Consider the following 21144-nt stretch of genomic DNA (forward strand, 5'->3'; position numbering starts at 1 on the left):
GGGGTACGGGCCGTGCAGAAGGCCACCTGTATGCACGTTGCTACCAGGAGGTAGAGGGGTCAGGCCAGAACAGGGAACCGGGTCCCTCAACTAGTAGAGAAACAGCAAATGCTTAACTAGGAACCGGAGGCTGCAGTGTTTCAAGTGCTGTAGCCACAAGTCCACACCAGTCGCACTAAGAAGGTAGCCACATAGGACCCAGGGGACGGAACATAAGTCGCCCGCCAAGGCCCGAGGGTACCGGATAGAAGTGGCGCTGGGTATGAGGTGCAGGAAGAGGCCAGAGTAAGGTACACAGAACGGGGTCCTGATAAGTGCTCTGGAAATACCTGAGAGTGGACTGAGCCCCTCACTGAGTACACACAGCACGACGGGGGAACATTGCTTGGTACCTGTAATCTGAACTACAACAACAGTGAGTAAAGACCCTGGGACTGCACTATCTTGTCTCTGTGTTCCTTGCGGTGCCAGCACTCACAGCACTAGAATGCCCTGCACAATCACCACCATCATCCAGTCATGCTGCCCTGAAGCTACACTCCTCCTGTGGGGAGTCACATCACCTTGCTGCACATACCACCAGCTTCAGCGGACTGCTCCTCAGCGGCGGTTACCAATAACTGCATTCCACAGGTGGCGTAGTCGGACATTAACATTTGTACACATAGACTACCCCCTTGGTTTGACCGCCCTGGGTCACGGACCGGGTCGCCGCCACAGTGACTACAACCCCCAGCATCTACAAGGCCCGGCTCCGGGTATCCCCACGGCCCAGGGGGCGCGTCATGTACCATCCTCCAAAACTTTGAGGACTCCATCAAGATGGTGAGCGGCGATGATGCCATAATTAGCGTCACCATCCCGCTTCTCTGTCTTCTGAAACGCTCTCTGGTCACAATCAAAAAAGATGAATTGCAGACGGAGCACGATGAGATGGAGCAAGGAACCATACAGGGTGATTACACACAGCCCAGCCTCATCTAATCCCTACGTGGATTGGGTGACAATGAGGAAAAGGAGGAGGAGGAAGAACAGGAGCTAGTTTCATGTGCTATAGACGGTACTACCTGCACAGCTGTCATACAGTCTGTTCAGTGTGGATGGCCAGAGGACAGAGAGGAGGAGGAGGAGGAGAGCATGGTCAGTCATCCTCTTGGTGAGGACACGGAAGTCTTGCCTGTTAGCAGTCTGGCATGCATTGCTGAGTTTATGTTACACTGCCTTTCCCGTGACCCTCGCATTCTCAAAATTTTGGGTGGCAGTCATTACTGGTTGGTGACATTTCTAGGCCCACGCTACAAGGAGAACTTTATATCTCTTATTCCTGAGGCGGACAGGTCTACAAAAATGGGGCAGTACCAGAAGGCCCTAGTTGAGGAACTATTAAAAAAATTCACATCTGAAAACGCTGACGGCAGAGGTCACAGTTCGTTGGACAACCAAGGAGTACATCCGAGAGAGACACAACTCCAATCCCGCAGAAGCAAGGGAACACTGTCAAAGTTCTGGGACAGTTTTCTCAGCCCCTCCCATCGCACAGGTCCTGAGGCGCGGGTACTCTCACAATAAGTGCAAAGTTTGGGAAGATGCTGAGGGAGTACCTTGCCGACCGTACCAACATCCTCCATGATTCCTCTGTGCCTTATAATTATTGGGTATCTAAGCTGGACACGTGGAATGAACTGGCTCTCTATGCCTTGGAGGTCCTGGGCTGGCCTGCCCTGCCGCTAGCATTTTATCAGAGCCGGTTTTTAGTGCCGCTGATGGAATTATAACTGATAAGCGCATCCGCCTGTCAACTGAAAATGCTGACAGACTGACTCTTATAAAATTGAACAAGGGCTGGATTGGGCCAGACTTCTCAACACCACCGAATGATAGCAGCGTAACATAAACTCAAATCCAGTTTCTTTTTTTGGGAGGCGTATTCCCATGCACCTTTTCACACCCACACATGGGTATACGCTTCCTGATTTTGGCTATTTGCTCTTGTCCTCCTTCTTCTCCTCATCTTCATCCTCCACCACCATATCACCAGGGTGACCGTGGTCCGTGATGCAACACCCACATAATTTTTTTAAAGGGTGTGTATGATGCCCAATAAAAATGTTTTTATACAGTATGTTCATGTATACCCCCCATGGTTAAATGTTTGCCAGCTCATAGACTTAGTGCATGGGCATTACAAGTATAGGAGACCCGCTCCTTTCTAATGGGAATATTTTTTTATGAGGCCCTTCTCCACGTCTCTTCCAAGGGGCATTGGAGTGCCTCCCAATTTTTGGCAGCCCTTGCATTCACTGCATAGGCCAACACTATGGGAGACCAACTTCCTAATAATGGGAGAAATTTTTCATGAGGCCCTCTACATCTCTTCCAAGGGGCATTGGAGTGCCTCCCAATTTATTTTTGGCAGCCCATGCGTTCACTGCATAGGCCAACACTATGGGAGATCCACTTCCTAATAATAGGAACATTGTTTTCAGGAGGCCCTCTGACCTCCATGTATCTTCCAAGGAGCATTGGAGTGCCTTCAAATTTTTGCCAACCCTTGCATTCACTGCATAGGCAACTACAATGGGAAACCCACTTCCTAAGAATGGGAACATTGTTTTCAGGAGGCCCTCTGACCTTCACGTCTCTTCCAAGGGGCATTGGAGTGTCTCCAAATTTTGGGCAACTCTTGCATTCACTGCATAGGCAAACACAAGGGGAGACCCACTTCCTAATAATGGAATCATTTTTTTTCAGGAGGCCCTCCTCTGCGTCTCTTCCAAGGGGCATTGGAGTAGGTCCAAATTTTTGGCAGCTCTTGCATTCACTGCATAGGCAAACAGTATGGGAGACCCACTTCCTAATAATGGGAACATTGTTTTCAGGAGGCCCTCCTCTAAGTCTCTTCAAAGGGGTATTGGGGTGCATCCCAATTTTCAAAGGGGTATTGGGGTGCATCCAAATTTTGGGCAGCCCTGCCACTCACTTCATACGCAATAACAGTATAGGAGACCCACTCTTTAGTAGTGGGAACAACAAAGCATAGCCGGCTGATGGCTCTCTAACAATAGTGAGGGCCGACTGCTGGCCCTTTAAGAATAGTAAAGGCCGCCTGATGGCCCTATAAAAATAGGCTTTGTGATTTTCAGAGTCCCTCCTTCATAAATAAAACAGGATGTGTCTGATCATGTCTCACACACCACATTGCCAGATAAGGATGTAAAATGTTAAAATGACATATCCCGGTGAATGCATTTGTCACGGCTGAAAGCAATGCAAAAGTGCAAAAATGCATCAAAAACGCTACGTGTGAACATAGCCCAAGGTGTGGAGGAGTATTTTTGGTTTTGGTTATTTATTTTGCCTTATATACAAGTCATTACCCTGGAAAGGATGTTCCTTAACATATTTCCCAGGAAAATCCATTTTGGTTTCGTTTTTGTATGCTTTATTGTGAGTCCGTAAAAGTGGCGTAATACCTCTGACAACGTTGTTGACAGCAGTGACCTGGGAGTCAGAAATGCTTCAAGGGGTCTTCCCCATACTGTTTCCATGTCATTTGAGCACTGTTCCCATCGATTTGGACAATTTTTAGGCCCTCTGCAGACCGCCAGGGGGAGCCGCCTGAAAAATGCTTGCGTTTCCCATAGACTTACATTGGGCTCATTGCTCGGGTCGAGCACCCGAGTATTCCAATTTGCTCGACCCGAGCATTGAGCACCCGAGCATTTTAGTGCTCGCCCATCACTAATCATTACATGTATTCATTCACCTATATTGTCACATGTGGCACTTCAGCCCCATCACAGTGTCTTTCTCAAACTTGTAATGGAGCTGAAATGCCACATATGAACCCATGAGAATACATGGATGTATTAAATACATGTAGATCACATAGACATATGTACACAAATATAGACATGACATATTTCACACCTCTGTACAAAGATATTAGACATAGATACATATAAACCCACACATTTAACATGGTGCATTCAGCAGCTTCTTTCTTTAGACTGTACTTCCATCTTGGTGCAGCCTCCCCTCCTTCTGGGGCCCGACTGCAGAGCTGGCTCCTCTCTTGCTATAATTATAGGGCAGGAGGGGGAGAGTGGCGCTCTAATATACAGAGAAAGGGCCAAGTTCTAAGAGCAGGGGGGCAGGGAGAGCACTAGCAGTGGCCACTCTTGGCCCATCTTCTGGAGCCGGAGCTGGTGGGGGGAGCCTCCTCTCCGGCACTAAACAGAGCAGTGAGTCATCCTCTGCTCAGCACAACACACAACTTTTGCAGAGGTGGATAAGTTCTCCCGACTCCCGGGCCCCCCCTGTCTCAGGGGCCCCATAGGGGCAGCGTATTCTGCCTCTATGGGCCGTACGCCCCTGATCATGAGGGTGTATAATACTGTATGGATGATCATGGATATAGCATTATATTGTGTGGAGAACCATGAGGGTGCATTATATTGTATGGAGGACCATGGGGGTGCATTATACTGTATGGATGATCATGGGGGTGCATTATATTGTGCGGAGGACAATGGGGGGGTGAATTATACTGTGTGAAGGACCATGGGGGTGCATTATATTGTATGCAGGACCATGGGGCGTGCATTATATTGTATGCAGGACCATGGGGGTGCATTATATTGTATGGAGGACCACGGGGGTGCATTATACTGTATGGAGGATCATGGGGGTGCATTATATTGTATGCAGGACCATGGGGGTGCATTATTTTTTATGGAGGACCATGGGGAGAGCATTTTATTGTATGGAGGACCATGAGGAGTGCATTATAGTATATGGAGGAATATGGGGGGCGCATTATACTATATGGAAGGCTATGTGGGACCTTTATAATATGTGAGGGTCCATTATATTGTGCGCAAGCAATTATACATTGTGAAGGTTTGTGTGGGGTCCTTCATACTGTGTGGTGGCCGTTATACTGTATGTAGACCCATTATAGTGCATGGAGAGTTGTGTGGGGGTCACAGTCAGGGATCATACTGTGTTGGGGTCACCATACTTTGCCTTGGGAGTTGAGGTGGAGTACAGTAGGGTCTTTATACTATGCATGTGGAGGAATTCACCATGGAGGTATCATACCATGCTTGGGGGGCACTTTTGTTTGCATAATACTTTATGGGGGCAATGAAAGAGGAATCTAGGACTTCAGCAGGAGGAAAATTACTATGTAAAGGCGGAAAGTTGCGAGATATGTTCTTCTGTGACCCGATAATTATTATTATTTTGTTTTTTTGAGTGGGGGCAATTAAAACTTCTGCTATGGGGTCCATGATTTCTATGTATGCCCCGGCAGGCACCAGGACTTCTGGAGCTAAAGGTGCCCATATCATAGCAGGGCAACATTTCCCAGGTGAGGTCCCTCAAACATCAAAGAAAGGAAGGTCACAAAAAAGGTTCCCGAGTGTGTTACAGAAAAGGAATACACAAGGACACCCACTTATCAATGTGACACCTGCCTGACAAACCTGGCCTGTAAATGAAAGAAAGCTGTACCACACATCCATGGACTACTAAATTCATTTCTGACTTACCCAACTCACATATGCCAACCTGATACACCCTACACAACTTAGGTATGCCCCCACATTATAAAATTCACATACCATTAAACACTAGATCAATTCCAATATAGAGTCACTTGTAGGAGGTTTCAACTGTTTAGGCACATCAGTGGCTCTCCAAATGCGACATGACGCCCACAGACAATTCCATCAAAGTCTGCATTCTAAAATGTCACTCCTTCCATTTTGAGCCCTGCTGTGCATCCAAACAGTAGTTTTCCCCCCACATATGGGGTATCTGCGTACTCAAGAAAAATTGCACAACAAATTTTGGGGTCCATTTTATCCTGTTACCCTTGTGAAGATAAAAGATTTTGGGCTAAAACAACATTTTTGTGGGAAAAATGGGATTTTTTAATTTTCACGGCTCTACATTAAAAACTAATGTGAAGCACATGGGGTTCCAAGGTGCTCACCACACATTTAGTTAAATTCTTTAAGGAGTTTAGTTTCCAAAATGGGGTCATTTGTGGGGAATTTTCACTATTTAAGCACATCAGGGGCTCTCCAAAAGCGACTTGGCGTTTGCTCTCGATTCCAGACATTTTTGCGTTCAAAAAGTCAAACATCACTCCTTCTCTTCGGTGCGCTGCCATGTGCCCAAACAGTATTTTCCCCTCACATATAGGGTATCGCTGTACTCAGGAGAAATTGCACAACAAATTTTGAGGTCAATTTTTTCCTGTTACCTTTGTGAAAATAAAAAATTTGGGACTAAAGTAAAGTTTTTGTGAAAAATGTTAATTTTTTCCTTCCACATTGCTTTAGTTACTGTGAAGCACCTGAAGGGTTAATAGACTTCTTGAATGTGGTTTTGAGGACTTTGACTTTGAGGGGTGCAATTGTTAGAATGGTGTCACTTTTGAGTATTTTCTGTCACATAGGCCCCCAAAGTCACTTCAAATGTGATGTGGTTCCTAAAAAATATGGTTTTGTTAATTTTGTTGGAAAAATGAGATATTGCTGATCAACTTTTAACCCTTCTAATTTCCTATCAAAAAAATGATGCAGATGTAAAGTAGACATGTTGTAAATGTTATTTATTAACTATATATATTTAGTGACATACCGTATTTTTCGGACTATAAGATGCACCGGACCATAAGACACACCCCATATTTTGGGATGGAAAATAGAAAAAAATATTTTTTATAAGATGGGGGTCCATCTTATTGTCTGAATAGGTACGGTATCTTACCTGGGGGGCAGTGGAGTGAGGGTCACAGGAGGCAGGGTCCCTCAGGAAGTCAGCAGCTGCAGCAGAAGTGGTCAGATGCTGTGGAGCCTGTGCTGGGGCTTGTGCCTGGCTGAGGACCTTAGCCTGGCCGGTTCCTGTGCTGGGGCCTCTGGCTGGGGCTGGGGCCGAGGCCTCTGGCTGGGGCTGGGGCTGAGGCCTCTGGCTGGGGCTGAGGCCTGTACCGGGCTGAGGCCGGGGCCTCGGGCTGGGCCTGTCCTGGACTGAGTCCGGGGCCTTGGACTGGGGCCTGTACCATGCTGAGGCCGGGACCTCGGGCTGGGGCCTGTACCGGACGGCAGGTGCCGTGCAGTGAGCGGCGTCGGGTGGCGAATCAGTGCGGCCTGCGCAGGTTTCCAGTGTGCGCGGCCATCTTCCTAGAGCTGTGATCTACAGGAAAATGGCCGCCAGAGCTACTGGTCTGCGCATGCGCCGGCTCCAGCGGCCATTTTCCTGTAGATCACAGCTCTAGAAAGATAGCTGCGCACACCGGAAAACTGCTTTGCCGCACTGCTTCGCCGCTCGACGCCACTCACAGCCCGACACTGGTCCCAGCCCCAGTACCGGCCGGGCACAGGTCCCGGTCCCAGCCGCTCTGCCTCACCTCTGCTGACGCTGAAGCAGCTGCCGCTGCCACCACCGCGATCCTGGAGGGCCCTGCAATCCCACTTCACCACCACCCCAGGTAACAATCGGACCATAAGACGCACCCCCCATTTTCCTCCCAAATATTGGGGGAAAAAGTGCGTCTTATCGTCCGAAAAATATGGTAACTCTCTGGTTTAAGGGTATAAGAGTGAAAAGTTTGAAAATTGTGAGATTTTCTAAATTTTCACCAAATTTCCGATATTTTCACAAATGAATTCAAATCATATCGAACAAATTTTACCACTATCATGAAGTACAATATGTCATGAAAAAACAATCTCAGAATCACTGGGATCCGTTGAAGCTTTCCAGAGTTATTACTACATAAAGTGAAACTGATCAGAATTGTAAAATTTGGCCTGGTCATGAAGGTGAAAGCTGGCGGGGGTGAAGGGTTAAGATGTTTTATCTGTGCAGGACCTTCTTTAACAAATTAAATTTAAAAAATCTTAGCGTGAACAGGTTACAGGTTGAACTCTATGGACTAATGTCTACTTTCAACTTTAAAAACTATTAAAAAGATCCTTACTCATGGTTCCCAAATCTTCTATAGCTTTCCATTTTGCTTGTGTCCTTGTGTAGACAGGTGCCTGCAGTCATTTCAGGTTCCACAGGTAGTCAAGTTCCTTCTGGATGGCACAGTAATATGTGTTGTTGCAAGAATGTTTGCTGTGTCTCTAGTTCCAGCACACCTGTGGCTTAAGACCATGGAGCAAGTACCAGGATAAGGGCCATTACGCGAAGAGAGCCAGCCAGGGTGCCATCTCTCACATTGTTTTCTTCATGGATGAAGCCATCTCACACTAAGCACATGTTAGAGACCTGAAAAAGTCTGGAGACACAGTGGTGAACGTTATGGTACCTGCAACATCATCCAGCATGACCAGTTTAGTGGTGAGTTATTGATGGTCTGGAGAGACAAATCTTTGAAGGGTAGTACAAACCTCCACAAAAAAAAACAACAGTACCTTGACTGGTGTGGGATGAAATTCTTGGAAAGATTGTCATACCTTACATTGGTGCAGTGAACCCTGGGTTGTACTTGATGGTGGACAATGCCTTATGGGGCCAGAGTGTGTAGGCCGTTCTTGGATGATAAAGGCATTGGTGCCATTGACTGTCCCTCATGTCCTTCAGACCTGAATCTGATGTCGCCATGGAGCACCCCAGACTGTCCAGGAACTCCTTGATGACCTCATCCCTCCAAATATCACAGCCATCTCATTAAGGGTGGAAGCACCAAATGTTTTGGGGAGTGTATTAACCCTCCATCACATACAATAGGCCTGACAGGCACATCTCTTTTACTTTCATTTCTCCTTCCTCACCAGATTGTGAGGAAATCCCCTCCCTCCAGGTAGTCTCCTGTCTCTAGCAGCTCTGTGAAACCTCATACCACAGTTGGATTGCAGAGCTTCAGGAGGACAGATATAACTGCGCTAATCTCTCAGGCTCATTGTATGTGAACACGTCACACTCAATAAGGTTGGTATTTTATGTTTTTATTCATCACAATTGTTTATTTAGCTTGTTTTATGAATGTATAGCACAAAGTGTGAGGATATTTCATAGAAATAAGGCAGATTAAAAAAGAAAGTGTGCTGCTCAGGCATATACAGTAGTTCCCTAACACATATTCCTTCTCTTGCTTCAGATTATCTGCTGAAATGGAGAGGAAAATGTACAATTTATCAAAAAACCTTGATGTTGAGGAAGTAACAAACATGCTGTTAGATGATGCAGACCCCACACTGCATGAGGATTTAGGAGAGGAAAGTGAGATTGATTCTCATGATGAGGTGGAAGTATGTGAAGTGGATTCTGAAACAGAGCAAGATGGTGACAGTGATGAGGATGAAGATGTAGAATCTTATTATATGGGAAAAGATAAAAAAAAAAAACTTTCAACGTCAGCAGAAACACCAAACGCTGGCCAATGGTCATATTTTTTGCTATGTTGAATTTGGGTGGTATAAATTCACAAGTCATTTACCTTGAAAACAAGCTTGAACCACTCTGTAGACGATTCTATCTGAAAAAATTGGCCCATGAACTAGAGCTTGGAGAGCTACGCAGGAGAAGTATGAAAACAATCGGTATCCCCTCTCGCCTTCAAGTTCAGCTCAAAAGATTCCCCCCAGAAGATGATAGTGAAAATTCACCACCTGCACCACCTCCCAAAATAAGGAGATGCACCACCTGCACCACGGAAAGCGGAATCAGAAGGCTTTCTAATTATGAATGTCACAAATGTCATAATGCAATCTGCCTGACACATGCAAAAATGATGTGTAATTCTTGCTCTTTGCTCTGCAAGTGTAATTTTTCTGGGGAAACTTCAGGATCTAATTCTGATTGAATATGTGTTTAATAGTACTTAAGGTACCTTAAAATTAAGTTTGTTTTCATAAATTTTTTTTGTAGAGTTTTTTGACAGCGTCGAACTGGGGACTATTTGGCGGGAGTTTTGAAATGTTTGTATTTCAGAGTTATTAGTTTTATGTTAAGTAAATGGTTTTTTTTGCACCTGATTATGTGTAGTCTATTTTATTACATCCCTATGAGGGTCACTGATCACTTTTAGAGCACTGAAATTGCAATCATTAGATATTATAGGTATTTTTCTAGCCTGCGCATGACAGTCACATTGTATGTGAACTCGTTAGAACCGATATTGTATGTGACGGAGGGTTAAGCTATGTGGGAGCCATACACACTGTTGAGTCACATTAGGAGTAGTCGTGATGAAATTCATCCAAATTTGATCTACATGTGATGTCAGGTTAATTTTTAATCTTGCCTTCAATTGCTTTATCACTTTGCCTTCCATTGAATGTTGATACATTGTTTTGTTCTCAACTACTTACACAATTTATATCAGTAAATTTTCAGCTTTAATCTTTTGTTCATCGTGATCTGATGTGTGACTTAAGTGCTTTCTTAATTTTTTAAGCAGTGTATGTATTCCAACATAAATTGAAAGAGGTTGTATCATAAACTACAAATGTCCACCATGATCATCTATTATTTTTTACAGAATGTGAAGAGGATAAGAATATGGTTACTGAAATCAACCACATGGTGGAAAACGAATCTAACTATCAATACCAGCCTCATAGAACGTCTATGACATCCTCTAAAAACAAGAACATTTGGCTAACTGATCAAAAATCAGATGCCAATGTGCTTAAGGAGCAAGTCAAAAAGCTGAAGGGCCAGTTAAAGACATCTATGAAGCTAATGCAAAATCTACAAAGCCAAAGTTGTCCATCCTCCAAATCTCACAGCCTAACAGAAGATGATGAGGGTTGGCAGTCTGAATCAACTGGACAACATTCATATACATTTTTAGAGCAATTATCTACAAGAGTATCTAAACTGGAATCTCATTTTTACCCTCTTAGAAAGATTGCAGGAAATCAATGCCAGATGAAACCAGTATCTAATCCTGGGTAGGTAACACACTTTATTCAACTACTTATACTTTAATATTGTTGCATGCTATTTAAGTGTTCTATTTCAGCATTATTGTCTCCCTTGCGAGACTGGTGGCTTTGACCATTCTTTTGCAGGTTTAAGCTATTTTACTTCTTTTTGTTGCTTTCCTGTTACTAACCCTGGCAACTAATTGGCTTGGTATTGCCTTACTATGACAATTTGACTACTAATTCTCTGATGTATGAATAATCCTTAAATTGCTAGAGGATTCTAGATAATTTGCACCTCTAGAATCTTGAACAAGTTTCACACTTTTAACATATGCAATTAAAACTGCTATTGTAAAAAAAAGAAGTAATCTCCCACCAACTTTTTCACATAAAAATATGTATTTATTAGTGTAATAGTTTATTTTTATTTTATTATTTTGTATTTTTTTTTTAAATATATATTTTTTAACTTAGACCCTCTATTTGACTGTCACTTTTGTTCACATTGATTGCAGGCATAATGCATTGCAATACACCAGCATTGCAATGCATTATACCTATACAGAAGCTTTGTAGACAGGGCTGGCATCAGCACCCAGCGCACCCGGGCAAGTGCCGGGGCCCTGAGCAGGCGGGGGGGCCCACTCACCGTCGGGCACCCCGGCGCGCTATGGGACCCGGCACAATACTTACCTCTCCCCGTGCCTTCGCAGCAGCTCCGTTCTCTTCCGCGGCTGCTGCACTGTGACATCTCAGGTCAGAGGGCGCGGTGACGTCTTTACACCGCACTCTCTCCAGAGCCATCACAGGCAGCGCAGAGCGGGAAGATGCCGGCGTGGGTGAGGGGTCCAGAGCAGCAGCAGCAGGTGAGAAGTGAGGTGAGTATTTGATTTTTTTTATATATATGTATGGAGGCATGAGGCATTATATGGGGGGGAACAAGTGACATCCTACATGGGGCATTATATGGGGGGAGAGGTGACATCCTGCTTGGGGCATTATATGGGGGGGAGAGGTGGCATCCTGCATGGGGCATTATAAGGGGGGGGGTGACATCCTGTATGGAGCATTATATGGGGACCAGTATCCTGTATGGAGCATTATATGGGGACAAGTATCCTGTATGGAGCGTTATATGGGGAAAAGTATTCTGCATGGAGCTATATATGGGGCCCATAATTCTGTATGGAGGACTATGTTGTCCGGTCTGCACTGTGCACTTCGAGGATTCACCGGTTTCTGAGCTATTGTAGAATTTACAATAGATATCGCTCATGTAATGTAAGAAGTGAAATCTTCGGCATTGTACTATATATATATTTCTCTGCGGTATCTGTGCATCATGAATCGTGGTATGTGTTAAAGGGGCCCACTAAGACTCTTTCGCCCAGGGCCCACAAAAACCTGGAGCCGGGCCTGTTCGTAGACCATGCAAAAGCATGGTCTAAGCTTTCCATAGCTTGGTGACCCGGGGGTTGTCATGATGACTCCGGGTCACCATGGCAATGATCGGGAACCATCCCTGGCTGTCACAGCAAGAGTTCGGCCATTAGCAGGGCCAAGCTCCTGATGTGATCCTGCAGGAGATGCTGATATTTCAGAACCTCCTCCACAAACATGCTGTGATCGGTCAGTTAGATTGACTGACCATTCATAGCTCCCTGAGTGCAGGGACCGATGACATGGGTCTCCGCACGTCTTCCCGTGCCACTCAGCTGTCACTCACAGCTGTCGGCGCTGAACTCGGCGTGTTTACACGCAGTGACAGTTTAAAGTCATGACCGACATAGCACGTCATGATTTGGCAACTGACACACGCTCATGACGTGCTATGTCCGTCACTGGTCATAAAGGGGTTAAACTTGCTTTACTTCAAAGAAAGAATCAGCTGTGATCCCAAGTTGTAATGTCTGTATACTCTTTTTTGCTTCTCTGCCCAGGAGCTGTGGTATGATCAGACCATGTTCTAGCACAGTCAGGCACAGCCATTACACAGTGCACAGCAGGGTCACATTTATAAGATTATCTTAGCACAGGAACATTTTATTAACACATCCAATTGTGGAACTGATTTTTATTCCAAGATCTATTCATTAAAATGTACTGTGTTCAGGGGAAAACTTTCTTTTTAATCCAAAGCATTAATATGTGTTTGTCTGTTTTTCTGTCACCCATGACGGCACAACGAGAGAGGGGATCTGCACTTCAAGGACGGGAAACTTTCAAGATAAAAAGGGCGGCGCCTCTCTCCGCCTCAGTGGTTTCCTGTTCTTGATGAGGGACCTTCCTTCTCGTCGGCGGCGACAGCAGCAAGTTCAAGCTTACCTGGGTCGGGGCCGGTCAGTGGTGGCCGGGCACAGTCTCTGCTGCAGCCAGTCCCGTGGTTCCTGGAAGCGCCGCGGGGGGACGCCGATATGTGGTCTCCCCGCGTGCAGGCGGGGGTTTGCGGCACCTACACAGCATAGTAGCCGGCAAACCCCGCGTCCCGGATGTGACGTCACAGGGCGCGACTTCCGGTTTCTTCACTTCCGGTCCTCTGACCCCAGGATGTAATTTTCGGGGGAGGTACCGGAAGCAGCGGGGACGCCGGCCTGTGATCTGCCTGGCACAATAAGGGTACTTAAGGGTAGATCACCGGCCAGGCAGGGGCGCAGTGCACCGTAATGGCCTCACAGCAGCCCTCCCCACCGCATCAGCAGCAAGAGCAGCAGTCCATGCTGCAGCAGCCCGAGGAGATGGAGCAGCTGCGGCAGCCTCGGCGCCAGAAGCGCACCCAGGAGCAGCGTCCACCGCAGAGCAGGAGCAGTGGGCGTTCTGGGACTCGCAGCACCAGGGATTCAGCCGGCATAGCTCCTGCAGGATCAATGATTCTGCGGTCTCCTGTGGAGAAGTATCGGATACCGTCCTGCCTCCCGTTCCGGTACCCTGTCTTTATCTACTGGGTGGTGAGTGTGCTACGTGAAAGTCGACGTATTAATGTATTCTTTTTTCTGTTTTGTCTCTCTCTCTCCCTCTCCTTCCTCCCTTATATGGTCAGGATGTCCCTAAAAAATGTACAGAGAAATCCAAGAACAGAGTATGTGCCCTGTGTGAACAGGGTCTGACTAAAGACTGGCCCAAAAGATTATGCCAGCCATGTATTTGACGTGCCCCCAGAGCCGTGGGCTACTCGGCAGCCGGGCCTATGGATGCTGGTGGGGGATATCACGGTGGCTTGCCCGGTCCGTGACCCAGGGCGGTCAACAAAAAGGGGATTGTTATTTGTATGGGGTTTGGGAAGTGTTTGTGATGCTACCTGTGGAATGCGGCTAAAGGGAGCCGCCGCTGCGGAGCAGTCCTCTGAAGCTGATGTTACTGCAGCAGGGATGGTATGGCTCTCCACAGGAAGAGCTAGCTCCAGGGCAGTGTAGGTGTTGTTGGTTGCGCTGGGCGTTGTAGTGCAGGGGGAAAGATGACGCAGGTGAAATAATGGACGGAGGCAGTGCGGTGCAGTCATCCGAGTCTTTACTCACAGTTGTTAAGTTCCTCAGGTTGCACTGTCCAGCTTACAGCCTCCCACGTCGCGCTGCGTTCACCAGAACGGGGGTTCAGCTCTTCCTCAGGTAATTTAGGAGCACCTGACGGAACCCCACTTTCTTGTGTTCCTCTCTAGACCGTCTTCATGCTGGGTCTTCTCCCTCCTGCCCTGCGCTTCCCCACTCTCAGTCCCGCTCGGGTGCTCTGAAGTCCCTCCTTTCTAACTGGAGTTCCTGGACCTGCTTGACCCTCACAGAGATTAGAATGAGGCTTTGGCAACTGGACTATGTAAGCCAGAAGCCTCCGGTTTTCCCAGCCGAGACTTGAAGTAACACGGCTGGTCCAGGGGCCGGTCCCCTTCTTGCGGCATACGATCCCTCTGTCTTCTGACAGATTCGGGGCGTACGGGTGCCATCCTGCACTCGCCGTACCCCTGGGATCACTTTTACTAGAACGGAGCCTACTCCTCTGCTCCTCTCCTGGGCCTCTAGGACTGGGCCCTACTTGTGGGTCAGAGCTCCTAAGGAGACTCTGCTCCCAGACTGTTCTCCACTGACTGACCTACTCAACTGAACTGCCACCCTACGATGGCTTCCTTTTTATATACCTACTACTATGGTGCTCCCCTAAACTGCTTCCTCCACCCACACCTACACTACTGGTTCCCCCTACCTTTGGGTTCCCCCCACTCCAGCCAGGGACAGGGCTCAGCAGCTGCGCACATGCATCTTGCCCTTCCAGCCGGCCTGGAGCAGTGTAGTGTTGAATGCGGGTGTTGGGGTTCCGGGCAGCACTCCCTCCTTACCTGAGAGAAGGAGTACCTCTGTGGCGACTGAACCCTCAGGGGCGCCACATATTGAGGAAACAATTTTGGAGAGAACCCGGATTTTTCTTCAAATCTAAAAGCCCTTATTAGGTCTGAGGTAGAAAAATCGTTTAAGTCGTTTTCCCAAGCATCCCAGGCCCATGCGGCAAAAACCCCACCCACCCTTTCAGACTCTGAATCCGACGAGGGAATGCTGGTTGACTCCACAGACTCTTCCTCTTCGGATAGCGAGGCGGGCTCAGGTCATTGTTTTCCCCTGGAAAGTGTGGATAGCTTAGTAAAAGCCGTCAGGTCCACAATGGGGTTAGTTGACCAGAAGTCAAAAAAATCGGTACAGGATATTATGTTCGGCACCTTGGATCGGAAAAACATAGAGTTTTCCCGATTAATGATAAGGTGCAGGGACTTATCAGGAAGGAGTGGGATAGGCCGGAGAAAAAGTGTCTCCTTCCATCCTCCTTTAAAAGGAAATATCCCTTTAGTGAGGAAGATACCGCTTCCTGGAATAAAGCCCCGAAGCTGGATGTTGCGGTATCCAAAGCTTCTAGAAGGTCTTCTCTCCCTTTTGAAGATACAGGGATGCTGAAGGAACCACTGGACCGAAAGGTAGATATCTTCCTTAAGGGTACTTGGGAGTCATCAGCAGGGACATTGAAACCAGCCATAGCAGCAACCTGTACCGCAAGATCCCTTATGGTTTGGTTAGACAGGTTAGAAGACCAGGTTAAGAACAACGAGTCACAGGACTCTATTCTGCCTCTCTACCTGTATTGAAAGGAGCAGCGGCCTTCTTATCGGACGCCTCTGCGGATTCTGCCAGATTAGCAGCAAGATCTGCGGCCCTGTCTAATGCCGGCCGTAGAGCAGTCTGACTGAAATGTTGCCCGGGGTACATACAAACGAAGGGAAAGCTATGTTCTTTTCCATGTGAAGGAGATTTTTTTTTCGGTGCCTCTCTTGACACAATTCTGGAGAAAGCAAGTGACAACAAAAAAGGATTTCCTAAATCTTCCTTCTCAACTTTTAAGCAGTCCTTTTGGAGGAAGAAATTTGGCCGCAGAAGGACGTCCACAGAACAATCTAGATAGGAGGATCGTTCCAGAAAAGGGAAAGGGTTTTTGTTCGGCGGGCCCTCCCAGGATAGTCGCTAACCGCCAAAATGACACTCTATCCCAGGTGGGAGGGAGGCTCTCTCTCTTCCTTCCAGCCTGGGAAAGGATCTCTTCCAGCAAGTGGATCCTCAATTTAGTAAAATCAGGTTTAAAACTGGAATTTCTGAGAAACCCACCAGAGAAATTTATCCCGACTGCCTTAAGATCCTCTCTACCAGAACATAGGGCACTGGAGGAAGAGATTTCAGGTCTCCTGCAAAAGAACGTCTTGCTGGAGGTATCACCACAAGAAGAAAGAAGAGGGTTCTATTCCCCCTTGTTCCTTATAAAGAAGCCGGACAATTCATACAGAGTTATCCTCAACTTGAAAGGCCTAAACAAATTCCTGAACATTCCATCATTCAAGATGGAAACAATAAAATCAACAATAAGCCTTCTATTCCCCGGCTGCTACATGGCAGTGTTGGACCTAAAGGATGCGTGTTACCATGTGCCAATCCATCACGACTTTCAAAAATACCTCAGAGTAGCTGTAACTGTACAGGGAGTCATCAAGCAGTTCCAGTGCAGAGCTCTTCCCTTCGGCCTAGCAGTAGCGCCCCACATATTCACAAAACTTATAGCGGAGGTTACGGCTCATCTCAGGAAGGAAAACAGATTGATCATTCCGTACCTGGACGACTTCCTAATAGTGGGCAAAACTTACGATCACTGCCTGGCCCAAGTGGATCAGGTGTGCACCATCTTAAAAAACTTAGGATGGTGTTTAAACCTAGAAAAATCAAAACTGATCCCGCATACAACTCAGATCTTTTTAGGCCTTACTCTGGATTCGGTTCGACAGGAATGCCGCCTGCCCGAGCAGAAAAGTGAGAAAATAAAAAATTTAGTCTCGACAGCCATAACAGACCCAGTAATGACTCTCAGGGGGGCCATGTCTCTGTTGGGGTCCCTCACCTCCTGCATCCCAGTGGCATGCTGGGCCCAATTTCATTCAAGAGAATTGCAATGGGACGTCCTAAAAAACTAAATCATCCTCAGGGGACATCTGGAGGGCAGGTTAACACTCCCACAAAATGTAATTCAGTCTCTGTATTGGTGGTTAGAGACAAACACATTCCAGACAGGTGTCCCCTGGGTTCCCCAATTTACCAGAGTGATTACTACGGACGCCAGCCCCAGGGGGTGGGGGGCGCACCTAGACAACCGCCCGATACAGGGGACTTGGTCAGAGGAGGAGAGTCTGGAGTCTTCCAACATGTGGGAACTACGAGCAGTAGAGAAGGCACTAATCAGCTTCTTACCCCTTCTACGAGGGAATCACATAAAAATTCTGTTCAACAACCAGGTCACGGTGGCATATGTAAACCACCAGGGGGGAACTCACTCAAAATCACTAATGCAGATTGCGGGGAGGATATTTTCTCTAGTGGAAGGAAAAGTTCTCTCTTTAAAGGCCCTTCATATCAGAGGAGAGGACAACACGAAGGCAGACTTTCTAAGCTGCAGGCCATTATTGCAGGGAGAATGGACTCTAAATCACTCAGTCTTCTGCCAGCTAGTGGCCATGTGGGGGTCTCCAGAGGTCGACCTGTTTGCGACCCGTCAGGACAGCAAGTTAAAAAAGTTCTGCTCCCTGAATCCCACGGAAAACACTTTAGTAGTAGACGCCTTCCAGTGCAGATGGGATTTCAGTCTGGCCTATGCCTTTCCCCCAACGTGCCTAATTCCAGCAGTGTTGAGGCAGATCCGGGAGGATCAGGCTCGAGTAGTCCTCATAGCCCCCTTCTGGCCCAAGAGACCATGGTTCTTTTGGCTAAGGAGCATGTCAGTCACGAACCCCTGGATTCTTCCAGAGATTCCCGACCTTCTTGCTCAAGGCCTATATTCCATCCGCAGGTGAAAGGATTGCACTTAGCGGCCTGGAACTTGAGAGGTCGTTGCTAGAGGGTCGGGGTTTCTCATCGAATCTAGTTACTACTCTTCTAGGTAGTAGGAAACCAATCACTACTAAAATTTACAGTAGAGTCTGGAAGAAGTTCTTGTCATCTCAGGGATTCTCCCTGGGGGGGGGGGGGGGGTCCCATAACGGCCATTTTGGAATTTCTTCAAAAAGGGCTGGAAAAAGGCCTAGCGGTTAGCACCTTAAAGGTCCAAATCTCTGCCTTAGGGGCCTTGTATAATTATAATCTAAATGTAAGAAGAAACTGGCTTCCTGGAAGCTAGTTTCTTCTTACATTTATATTGTTTCTACTACGTGAGACCACACGTTACCAGGCTTCCCTGCACCAGGAGCATGTGAGAACCAGGTGAGCTGAATTTATTTTATTTTTTATAATTATAATCTGGCCAATAACAAATGGATTTCCATGTTCGTGAGGGCATGCAGTAGAGCCAATCCAGCCCCTATAATAAGGGTCCCTTCTTGGGATTTAAACTTAGTGCTAAATGCATTAACAGGTTCTCCCTTTGAGCCCCTTAGCTCAGGGTCCATAAAATTACTCACCCTGAAAACAATACTTCTGGTGGCCTTAACATCAGCACGGAGGGTTCGTGAGTTACAGGCTTTGTCTGCAGATCCACCTTTAACCTTAGTTCTAGACGATAGGGTAGTTTTGAGACCAGACCCTGCTTTCCTTCCTAAAATTGTTTCTAAATTTCATATGTCTCAGGAGATAGCCCTACCTTCCTTCTGTCCTGAACCAAAAAATAGCAAGGAGGAAAGATTTCATACCTTGGATGTCAGGAGATACCTTATACATTATTTAGCATCCACAAGCTCATGGAGGAAGGATAGGGCTCTATTTTTCTCCTTTCAGGGCTCCCGAAAGGGATCAAAGGTCTTAAAAGGCACTCTATCAAGGTGGATCCGGGTAGCCATCACGATGGCCTATACGGGATCAGGCAGAGATCCTCCTAACAATCTGAAGGCCCACTCTACACGGGGCATGGCTGCTTCCTGGGCAGAAAGAGCGGACATGCCCATTGAGCAAATATGTAAGGCGGCCACGTGGTCATCTCCGCCCACTTTCTATAATCACTATAGACTTGACCTTTCTGCCTCCTCTGATCTCTCATTTGGGAGAAGGGTTCTGCAGGCTGTGGTCCCTCCCTTACATACCTAGTTCTCTGTAATTCTCTCGTTGTGCCCTCATGGGTGACAGAAAAACACATATATTACTTATCGGTAATGTGTTTTTTCGGAACCCATGACGGCACCTTTACATTCCCTCCCTATCACTATGGTGTTCACCTTCCGGTTGGTGGGTGTTGAGTATTCACATGGGTGAAATTCGTTTATGGTTAATAAAATTATGTGCTCTAACCGGAGAATCCTCTCATGCTCTGTAATCCACTGAGGTGGAGAGAGGCGCCTCCCTTTTTATCTTGAAGGTTTCCTGTCCTTGAAGAGAGGATCCCCTCTCTCGTTGTGCCATCATGGGTTCCGAAAAAACACATTACCGGTAAGTAATATACAGTACAGACCAAAAGTTTGGACACACCTTCTCATTTAAAGATTTTTCTGTATTTTCTTGACTATGAAAATTATACATTCACACTGAAGGCATCAAAACTATGAATTAACACATGTGGAATTATATACTTAACAAAAAAGTGTGAAACAACTGAAAATATGTCTTATATTCTAGGTTGTTCAAAGTAGCCACCTTTTGCTTTGATGACAGCTTTGCACACTCTTGGCATTCTCTTGATGAGCTTCAAGAGGTAGTCACCGGAGATGGTCTTCCAACAATCTTGAAGTAGTTCCCAGAGATGCTTAGCACTTGTTGGCCCTTTTGCCTTCACTCTGTTGTCCAGCTCACCCCAAACCATCTCGATTGAGTTCAGGCCTGGTGACTGTGGAGGCCAGGTCATCTGGCGTAGCACCCCATCACTCTCCTTCTTGGTCAAATAGCCCTTACACAGACTGGAGGTGTGTTTGGGGTCATTGTCCTGTTGAAAAATAAATGATGGTCCAACTAAACGCAAACCGGATGGAATAGCATGCCGCTGCAAGATGCTGTGGTAGCCATACTGGTTCAGTATGCCTTCAATTTTGAATAAATTCCCAACAGTGTCACCAGCAAAGCACCCCCACACCATCACACCTCCTCCTCCATGCTTCACGGTGGGAACCAGGCATGTAGAGTCCATCAGTTCACCTTTTGTGCGTCGCACAAAGACACGGTGGTTGAAACCAAAGATCTCAAATTTGGACTCATCAGACCAAAGCACAGCTTTCCACTGGTCTAATGTTCATTCCTTGTGTTCTTTAGCCCAAACTTGTCTCTTCTGCTTGTTGCCTGTCCTTAGCAGTGGTTTCCTAGCAGCTATTTTACCATGAAGGCCTGCTGCACAAAGTCTCCTCTTAACAGTTGTTGAAGAGATGTGTCTGCTGCTAGAACTCTGTGTGGCATTGACCTGGTCTCTAATCTGAGCTGCTGTTAACCTGCGATTTCTGAGGCTGGTGACTCGGATAAACTTATCCTCAGAAGCAGAGGTGACTCTTGGTCTTCCTTTCCTGGGGTGGTCCTCATGTGAGCCAGTTTCTTTGTAGCGCTTGATGGTTTTTGCAACTGCACTTGGGGACACTTTAAAAGTTTTCCCAATTTTTCGGACTGACTGACCTTCATTTCTTAAAGTAATGATGGCCACTCGTTTTTCTTTACTTAGCTGCTTTTCTTCTTGCCATAATACAAATTCTAACGGTCTATTCAGTAGGACTATCAGCTGTGTATCAACCAGACTTCTGCACAACACAACTGATGGTCCCAACCCCATTTATAAGGCAAGA

At 46.7% G+C, this 21144-nt stretch overlaps 1 protein-coding gene across 5 annotated transcripts in view; it reads left to right on the top strand.

Annotated features, from left to right (window-relative positions):
* The window catches only part of PDE4DIP (phosphodiesterase 4D interacting protein), a 738656-nt gene that overhangs the window by 565300 nt on the left and 152212 nt on the right, over window positions 1-21144 (top strand). For all 5 annotated transcript variants that reach the window (XM_073644096.1, XM_073644094.1, XM_073644092.1 and 2 more), the window contains one exon: window positions 10505-10919. In XM_073644096.1, the coding sequence (XP_073500197.1) occupies window positions 10505-10919 (415 nt within the window). The remainder of the gene's footprint in view (window positions 1-10504; window positions 10920-21144) is intronic.

Source organism: Phyllobates terribilis, unplaced genomic scaffold (genome assembly GCF_046119375.1).
Source record: "Phyllobates terribilis strain yellow unplaced genomic scaffold, ASM4611937v1 Scaffold_8__6_contigs__length_399053987, whole genome shotgun sequence".
Lineage (NCBI taxonomy): Eukaryota > Metazoa > Chordata > Amphibia > Anura > Dendrobatidae > Phyllobates > Phyllobates terribilis.